This window comes from Alosa pseudoharengus, unplaced genomic scaffold (assembly GCF_046254945.1).
Source record: "Alosa pseudoharengus isolate Yale_2024_CS ecotype anadromous, Long Island Sound unplaced genomic scaffold, YU_APseudo_1.1 YU_APseudo_1.1_scf_13, whole genome shotgun sequence".
Classification (NCBI taxonomy): Eukaryota; Metazoa; Chordata; class Actinopteri; order Clupeiformes; family Clupeidae; genus Alosa; species Alosa pseudoharengus.
In genome coordinates this window covers 36,195,088-36,204,594 of record NW_027468598.1, presented here as the reverse complement: position 1 = coordinate 36,204,594, position 9,507 = coordinate 36,195,088, and the positions used below count along the sequence as shown (strand labels likewise).

Sequence of the window (9,507 nt, the reverse complement as noted above, 5' to 3'; positions counted from 1 at the left end):
TAAGATCAATTTCTGAGACTAAAGACATGCCTGAAAAAAACAAAATAAAGTCAGTCACATCCAGAGTTGTTTGTTAACTGAACATAATTTAATTTAGATGGATTAGATGGCAATTTGCAACAAAGTAAGGATACAACCAAGTGTTTAAGTCATAACAATGATTCATTTTCGATGGAAATACATTGTTTGTGTGTGGTTGTCAACACAGTGAACTGTTCTCACTGTATCATCATATATTTGCCTTCATTTAAAAATATTTATATCATAGAAGTATGTATTCATACTGAGTTTTGAATGTGTTATTGCAATTCTTCAAAGATGTTGTACACAAATGGAACATGCTTAAATGTCTGTGAGGACAATCCCAACAAAATTGTGTTGTATTGTGAAAGTATGAAATATTGTTGCCAGGAATTACAATCACATACATATGGAAGACCGTTTGCGCCACATAAAAAAAAAATTCAGATCTATTATATCTCATTATTGTGAGATACTATGTCATTATTGTGAGATAGTATCTCATTATTGTGAGATAGTATCTCATTATTGTGAGATACTATCTCGTTATTGTGAGACTATCTCACAATAACGAGATAGTATCTCGTTATTGTGAGATAGTATCTCATTATTGTGAGATACTATCTCATTGAGATAGTATCTCGTTATTGTGAGATAGTATCTCGTTATTGTGAGATAGTATCTCGTTATTGTGATATATGTCAGAATAATGAGATAGTATCTCACAATAATTAGATAGCATAGATTTTTTTTAAAATATATATATATATATTTTTTTTTAATCTGATCTATGATATCTCATAATAATGAGATATAATAGATCAGAATTTTTTTTTATGTGGCGCAAACGGGCTTCCATACATACAAACTACTAAATCAAGATTTTACTAATGCTATGCAATAAATGTCAAAATATTAAAAAAGAAAACAGTAAAGTAGGCTCCAGGGGCCGGTTAAACCAGCTGGTCTTTGCTACGCCTGGTCCTAACTGCTAAGTTGGTCTTTGTTAAGACCAGTCTTTAGAATTCAACTTAAGTCGGTTGCACCACTGAACTTATGCCCAGGCTTTGTAATGTTACTGACGAGACTGAGCTTCAAATAAACATATTTATTAATTCACGGTGTCAGCATAAGATTCTTGTTGACTTGTCATAGTTAGCTTTTTGTCTCTTCTGTAGAAGCTTTTGTTTGTTTCACTTTATTCTTCATTTGCTCCGTGATGTAGGGAATTGTGGAGCGTAGCCTATGTCCCATAAGAAGCTCAGCAGGAGACACTCCATGTTCAAGCGGCGATGCTCGGTAACTCAACAGAGCATCTTAACTCCACAGGTATGGATCGGAGTTACTGTCTCGCATTTTCCTGAGCAGCTGCTTTACCGTTTGACTGGGCATACAGAGGGCTTGAAGTCACATGTCGAAAATCATATTCTTCTGCAAAATTCTGGAATTCTTTGAAACTGTACGATGGTCCAATGTCACTGTAGACAATCTGGGGAATCCCATGTCTTGCAAAGATTGACTTCATGTGTTTGATCACATGGGCAGCAGACATGCTGGAAAGCAGCATGTGGAGATTCACATCACTTTCTGTGGAACACTCACCCAGTTTGACAGAGCATCAGCTAGCACTCTGTGTTGTCGCTCTCGACAGAGCATCAGCTAGCACTATGTGTTGTCGCTCTGGACAGAGCATCAGCTAGCACTATGTGTTGTCGCTCTGGACAGAGCATCAGCTAGCACTATGTGTTGTCGCTCTGGACAGAGCATCAGCTAGCACTATGTGTTGTCGCTCTCGACAGAGCATCAGCTAGCACTATGTGTTGTCGCTCCCGACAGAGCATCAGCTAGCACTATGTGTTGTCGCTCTCGACAGAGCATCAGCTAGCACTATGTGTTGTCGCTCTCGACAGAGCATCAGCTAGTGCTTTCAAACAGTATATGAAGTCCAAATCATAGCGTTGTAGCTTCATCATTAGCCTTTGAATGCGTGGTGACATCTCACTGAGGTTCTTCTTTATGAGAGCTATTAACTAACCTGAGTCTCACCAGATGAAGTTCGTTCCGCCTAGCTCCACTCATTCATCTAGCATCGCTCCATTGGAGAGGTGTTTCAGAAAGGCTGGGCCTTATCAAAAATCCTTGCATATGATTGGATAAGCCACTTGTCTGTCATCTTTATTGACATGCTACTTCAACCACTCACATCGCAGCCAACCCATGACGCTTGCTTCCTCGATGCGTTGTCTGAATCAAAACAGTCCCACAGTCGCTTCTCCGCTACGTCACATCTATGAAACTCCCGCCCTGCGTCCTGATTGGCTCTACCATAAAATATGGTGCCGAAATCACTCCCAATGGAAGCGATCCCAGATCGATGTGAGTGGAGCTAGGCGGAGACTCATCTGGCGAGAGTCAGGATAGCTATAAACGGCTTGTGGTCTGTCTCTGCTACGAACTTCGGCCTTAGACATACCCATGGAATTTCTGGAATCCATATACCAGTCCTAGCACTTTTTTTTATTTGTGCGTAGGGACATTCCGTGCAGGTCATTGTTCTGAGTCTGTGGATATTTTAATCTTTTTAGACGGGTCAAAGAATGTCAGCACCGGTTCTGTTGTGAGAGTGGTTTTCAGACGTGCCAAGTCATCTTCATGGTCATCAGTCCACTTGAACTCACACTTGTCGTGCAACAGCTGTCTCAGATGCACTGTTTTTGGAGATAGATTTGGTATGAATTTCCCAATGAAATTGATCATTCCAAGCAATCTTAACACACCTTTTTATCTTCTAGCCTGGGCATGTCCAGTATTGCCTTAACCTTGCTCTTGTCTGGCTCCACACCTGCTTCTGACAGCTTGTCGCCCAGAAAGGTGATTTCCTTCACACCAAACTGACATTTTGCCCTATTCAGCTTCAGTCCATACCTCTGGATGCTTTGAAGCACTTTGATGAGCCTGTCATTGTGTTGCTCCAGTGTGGATCCCCATAAGACGTCCACATACACACATACACCTTCAATGCCTTCTATGATGTGCTCCATGGTCCGGTGAAAAACTTCAGGAGCAGAGCAGATTCCAAAAGGCATCCTCTGGAAACAGCAACGGCCATTCGGTGTATTGAAAGTGCAATACTTTGTACTATCCTCATTCAGCTTTAACTGCCAAAAGCCCTGGGATGCATCCAGTTTACTAAAGTACTTAGTACCAGGCATCTCACTTGTTATCTCATCTCTGGTAGGAATCTGATAATGTTCCCTCTTATGTTTATGTTCTTTCAGATCCATGCACACACGCAAGTCTCCATTCTGCTTTTTGACACACAACATCGAATTCACCCAGGCTCTTCAACTTTCTTTTGTCAGGATCTGGCCCGGACTGTTGTGTTTGTGCCACCCTGGTGGCCATTTTGTGTATTGTCCTGTGTTTGTTTTTGCCTGTTCCCCATGTGCTTTGTGTTACCTGTCTGTCACCTGTCTTTGTCTCTGCCCCATCTCCTTATTTGGTCTGTGCTTCCTGTCTTGTTAGTTTTCCCTCCATTTCTGCCTCCTCACCTGTTCCCTGTTGTCTCGTTGGTTTCGTCCAGTCCTCTCTCTTTCTGTTAATTGGTATGTGTATTTCTACCCTCCTGTTTCTCTGTTCCTTGTCGGATCGTCTCTCTGTTATCCTGTCTGATTCATGTCTGTAAGTAGTTTGTAAATTTGTTAGTTAATAAAGTGTGTTTTCTGTAGTGATGGCGAACTGAAGCTTTCTGAACCAGTGAAGCTTTCAATCCAATTGTATCGAAACAAGGTTCAGTACTCGAAGCTTCAGAACTCTATGAGGACCTCTGCTGGTGAAAGTTAAGGATAGCATTGTGTCACGAAGTGTTTCAGACATTAGCCATGAATGTCTTTGAGTCGAAGATGAATAAATGTTGAGCATGAATTAATGGATAAATAAATAATGTCATAAATAGGCCTAACTAAGCCTATTTTGTACCCTGCATAAATACAAATGTAATTGCCTTCTCTACAAAAACAATAAAGGTAGTATTTTGGCTGTGAACATTTCTTGTATTCGTAAACAAATACATCAATTTAGAAGGGAGATGAATAAAGAATGGGCATGCACATTGCACACACATTTCTGAGATTATATTGAGTACGTAGCCTAGACCAATTGTAACCTGGGTTGTGTTGTAACTGTGCGATTCAGTACTGCACACGCCTGGACTCGAACCCGTGAAACAGACGCACCGTAGAACGTGAGTCGAGCGTACTGATAATTGAGCTAAAAGCAACCCACAACGGCGCCCCCCGTGTCGCGCAACTTTAATGCTTTGAATTAAATTTCGAAGCAGTCACGTGGGTGTGTGTGAAACGAAGCTTCGGACGTCACTGATCACGTGATTATCACAAAACGAATCAAGCTCCGATACAAAGCTTCACTCCAAATTGGTTCATGTATTCGATACACGCTTTGAAGCAAGGGGTTCACGGGTAACATCACTAGTTTTCTGTTAGAAAGAGTCTTGCGCATGGGTACTATATTTGTAACCCTGACAGTACGATCCGACCAAAATGGACCCAGCAGACCCTGAACCGCCCTGGGAGGAACCTCAGCAGATGGCCTACTTGTTTGAGAGGTTAAATGCAGTCCTACATAGCAACACGTCGTTGGAGAGAAAGCTGGCGGCCGTGACCCTAATGGAGAAGAATCTCTCCTCCAAATCTTGGCTGGTGGCACTTCCAGCGGCACCCAAGTTGCTGGCTCAGACCACTGGCTTGAGGAGAAGCCTGCAGGTGCTCCTTGCTCCCTCCAGTGAGGTTGCTAGCCTCCAACCTGATCCTGTCCCTACATCCCCTGGCTTCGGGCCAGTGTGCCAGGGGCTTAGGGTGGGACAGCTGAGCCTCCAACCAGCCAATCCCACTCCAGATTTTCAGCCTGCTCAGGAGGCTCGCAGGAGTCCCAGTTCTGCGGAACCAGGCTTGCCCTTGAGCCTCCCTCCCGAAGGAGACGTGGTGCCAAGCGTCGTCCAACCCGGTCCTCTGACACCACGCCTCCTGCGCCCAGCCCTGAGGCGCCTGCACCTGTGCCCAGCCCAGAGGCACCAGCTCCCACGCCTGCAGCCCAGTCGCCCGACGCCACGCCGGCAGCCCAGTCGCCCGACGCCACGCCTGCAGCCCAGTCGCCCGACGCCACGCCAGCAGCCCAGCCTCTGCCTGTCTGTCCAGCCCCACTTCTGCCTGAGCTGGATCCGCCTCCCTCTGACTCTCCGGCCCCGCCTCTGCCCGAGTCGGTTCCGCCTCCCTCTGACTCTTCCACCTCTGCCCGAGCCCGTCTCTGTTCCTGTCTCTCCTGAGTGGTCTGTCCCTGTCCCCGTGCCCATCTCTGTGTCTGTCCCAGTCACCATCCTAGTCACCATTCCAGTCACCTTCCCTGTCACTGTCTTGGTTCCTGTCCCTTCCCCTGAGTCTGTCGTGTCTGAGTCTGTCGTGTCTGAGTCTGTCATCCTGCCCGAGTCAGTCCAGTCTTTGTCTGTTTGTTCCCTGCCCAAGCCCTCTGAGTCTGCCCCATCTGAGTCTTCAGTCTCTTTCCCCGTCATCCTTCGTAGCATTCACAAAAGGCTTTACATGTTGCAGGGCTAATTCACTAGCTTGGCATATTTTCATAACTCCAGCTAAGGTAAGTTCAGATTCTCGTAGCAACCATTCTCTCACTTTTTTTGTCATTAATTCTGAACACAATTTGATCCCAAATCATTGAATCTCGAAGCTCTCCAAAGTTGCACATTCTAGCTTTCATTTTCAAGTCTGTGACAAAAGCATCAAAGCTCTCCGCAGGCAATTGTATGTGTGAGCAAAACACATACCGTTGAAACGTTTCATTTTTCTTTGGTGAACAGTGTCCATTATAGCCACCAAGTGATTGGGGTGATATCCACTTATCACTACAGGCTTAACTACGCCCGGTCTTAGCGATGCGCATTCATGTGGATGTCTACAGAACAATGACAACAACCATTAACTTGCCTGTTGCAAAGATTCTTTGCCGTCTTTGAGGGCAACCACGCCCCCCTTCGTAGGAAACAGCGGTTAATGTGACTGGAGCAGATAATGCTTAATTTGCATATGTAAACACTAAATTACAGAAAATGTGTTATAAATGTTTTTCTCATATTAATGTAAGTAATCACCTGGGGAAGTTTCATAGTGATGTCTGCTTGTTAAAAATGTTACCCTATTCACCTGTAGTGTCTCGCCTTAAATGATGGGACAGGTAACCCTAACCCTATAACCCCGAGCGGGTAACATAGGACCCGGGGAATATAGGGATGACCCCCAAACAAGCAAGCATGAGAATCATAGCAATGTGGTTTGCACTGTAGAAACGACTGTGAGAAGTGCTTAAACTTTGACCTTACGCCTGCTACTGAGCAAGAGGAAGGCTTAAGCCTAGATGGTGCAACTGGCGTATCTATCAGGTTGACTTAGAACTGAGCTAAGACTGGCGTAGCTTAAGACCAGGCAGCCCTGTTGGTGCAACCGGCCCCAGGACCTCATTTTAGTGGAAACTATTAAAGGATAATTCCGGTATTTAGCACTTTGAGTCCCTTTTCTGGTTTGTTTTGGATGAACTAGAGTGGTGGACACCGAAATTTTGACGATTGGTCCTGTCTCAACTTTTCGGACTTATTTTGAATCACCTTTGACTACTTCAGCGTGGCTGCCTATGGGCATGTCGGACATGTCCTTTAAACAACCCTTACCTTTCGTTTTCATAACTGTGCAACTCACCAAGTGGTTAGTGGTGTTTGTTGATGTTCCAAAACAAGTAGCGTAGCGAAATGGTATTTAAATACTACTGGGCTGTTGTGACAAGTAAATTTCCCAGCTGTGGGATCAATAAAGTCTTATCTTATCTTATCTTAAATACAGTTTCTGTCGTGTTTTATATATTGAGTGGAAGTTTATATGCGGTTGTGAGGTATCTGAAAAAATAGTTCCACAATGGCAAATAACACGGCTGGAAATCATATATTACGCCGATATATTTGTTTTTAATAATCAACGAACACCACTAACCACTCTGTGAGTTGCACAGTTTTGAAAACAAACGTTAAGGGTTGTTTTAAGGACATGTTTGTGCATGCCCATAGGCAGCCACTCGGAAGCAGCGATCCAAAACAAGTCAGAAAAGTCAACACAGGACCAATCGTCAAAATTTCGGTGTCCACCACTCTAGTTCATCCGAAACAAACCAGAAAAGGGACTTAAAGTGCTAAATACCGGAATTAAATAAGAAATGGCTGATGAGTGGCCAGTCCCTGCCCAGACACATGCTGTTTTTCCTGTGACAGGCGGATAACTGCACCGAACTGGACGACGTCCTCATGAAGTACTACCTCTCCCCGGCGTACGCCCTGGAGTTTACCTTGGGTTTCCTGGGCAACCTAGTGGTCGTCCTGGGTTACCCGCTGTGCCTGCAGGAATGGTGGAGTACCAACATCTACCTGTACAACCTGGCGGTGTCCGACATCATCTGTGTGTGCGCTCTGCCGCGCCTCTCCTACCTGTACGCCAACGACATGGAAGAAACATCTATGGTCAACTGTGTGCTAAACCGCTACATCCTCTTCGTCAACATGTACGCCAGCGTCCTCTTCATGGTGCTGGTCTGTCTGGACCGCTACCTGCTGCTCCGCCACCCTGCCCGCGACCACGTCCTCCTGACACCACGCATGGCCGTCCGCATCTCCATCCTCACCTGGCTCCTCGTCAACCTCGAGATGACCCCTCTGGTCTACTACGCCATCAGGGACAACGCCCGCTGGAACGGCACCGTGTGCCATGACTTTGCCAGCCTCTCGAGGTCCTGGGACTTCCTGGGCTACAGCTTGGGTCTGACGGTCGTGGGGTACATCCTGCCCCTGGTGGTCCTCTTCTGGAGCTCTCAGAAGATCGCCTCCATGCTGAAGACTCAGGGGGAGGCCTTCCAGCAGCGGGTAACCTCATTCAGGAGGCCACTGCGTGTCGTGAGGGCAGCTGCATACATGTTCCTGCTCCTTTACTTGCCATACCACATCATGAGGAACATGCGCATCCTTACACAACTGCCGGTGGGCGGAATATCCAAGTGCTCCATCGTGCATATCGAAGCGGTGTACATCGTTACAAGGCCGATGGCTTACGCACACAGCGTCATCAACCCCATCTTCTACTTCCTGATGACAGAGCGTTTCCGTGAGCAGCTCCTGGCCAGGGGTCAGCAGATGAGAATTAGACTCACTGGCCTCTGCTGCAAAACACACACATGAATGAACAAGACAACGTCTTTGGATTACATACCATATAGGGCTTATTCGCAAACACTGCCATGGCCATATTGTTGGCATGACCTCCGCTTGCAATGTGTAGATTCGAGCTGAGCTAAGCAGAGCACAGTAGTCTAATGGCTTTATCTCCTCAATATCTAGAGAAGAAACAGCTCGGGAAAAAACTAAGAGTCCACTGCACATTTATCTGATGTCATCCTAGAGTTGTTGATTTCATTTTGAATATGACCATAAACTCATTTGAATGTCACTCAGCAACCATCGGATGACATCAGAAAAATGTGCAGTGGTCTGCAAAAACTGCTTATCTAATGAAATCTAATCAAGTGTTACTGTAAAAACGTTGGCTAACATTGCCTATGTAAAGGATGTAAAGGAAAAATCTTGAAATTAAGTCAAATCTCGCATCAGATCTCGGATGTTTTTGACGGAAGTAGCTACTTGCCATTTACTTCCGTCAAAACACGCGAGATCTGTGTTGTAGGGATTTCATTTCAAGATGGTGCCGACCGGCAAACGACTCAAGGTATTGTCTGTATACGGGTCCTTTTTAATAAACTATCTGTACATTTACAAAGTTGTTGATGCCTCATTTTATGTTAGGACCCTCATTATACTACCAAAGATGTGTCGGGCTACTTTTAGCCTGGTAAATGGTTTAAAATTATCGATTTATTTTTACCATGCAAATGCCCTTAACACTACCACTGTTAGCATTTTGGAAGCATCGGCTAAAAACAGTCTAGTTTAGAAGGCATCATATTAGCGTTTTTTTTTCTCCCCAATGAACGTTCAAACTCGTTATCATGCAAAGCATATCCAAAATCCCTTTTACCCCAGATTTTCCCTTTAAAGGGGATATTCCACCATTTGATGGTGAATGGTGGTGGTGCGGTGAATGATTTGACATGGAACGGGGTCATCCCTATGTTCCCCGGGTCCTATGTTGCCCGTTTTCCCCAAAAGGGTCCTATGTTCCCCGGTCATTACATTAATACACAGGATTAGATGTTCCCTTGTGCCAAAATCCAAGATAAAAACACATTCAGAAGCCCCTACTCAAATTAACTTAAAAAAATGTATGTATAAACCACAAATCTGCCAACCAATGGTCACAAACACAAGACAAATGGCCCATCCAACAGCAGTATATAGTATGCGGCATGTCATTA

The 9,507-nt window shown here is 45.0% G+C and overlaps 1 protein-coding gene across 1 annotated transcript; it reads left to right on the top strand.

Annotated features, from left to right (window-relative positions):
- The first annotated feature begins 4,580 nt into the window (after positions 1-4,580).
- Positions 4,581-8,317, top strand: LOC143121418 (succinate receptor 1-like). Its single transcript, XM_076281777.1, has 3 exons — positions 4,581-5,133; positions 5,407-5,540; positions 7,361-8,317. Exons 1-3 carry the CDS (start codon positions 4,581-4,583, stop codon positions 8,315-8,317), a joined length of 1,644 nt encoding a protein of 547 aa, XP_076137892.1.
- Positions 8,318-9,507: the final 1,190 nt, after the last annotated feature.

Bases quoted from the DNA above. Each gene is read 5' to 3' on its own strand.
- LOC143121418 (XM_076281777.1), top strand. From the start codon at position 4,581: ATGGACCCAGCAGACCCTGAACCGCCCTGGGAGGAACCTCAGCAGATG. The intron at 5,134-5,406 runs GTCGCCCGACGC...TGTCTGTCCCAG, and splicing joins GCTCCCACGCCTGCAGCCCA to TCACCATCCTAGTCACCATT. The intron at 5,541-7,360 runs GTTTGTTCCCTG...TTCCTGTGACAG, and splicing joins AGTCAGTCCAGTCTTTGTCT to GCGGATAACTGCACCGAACT.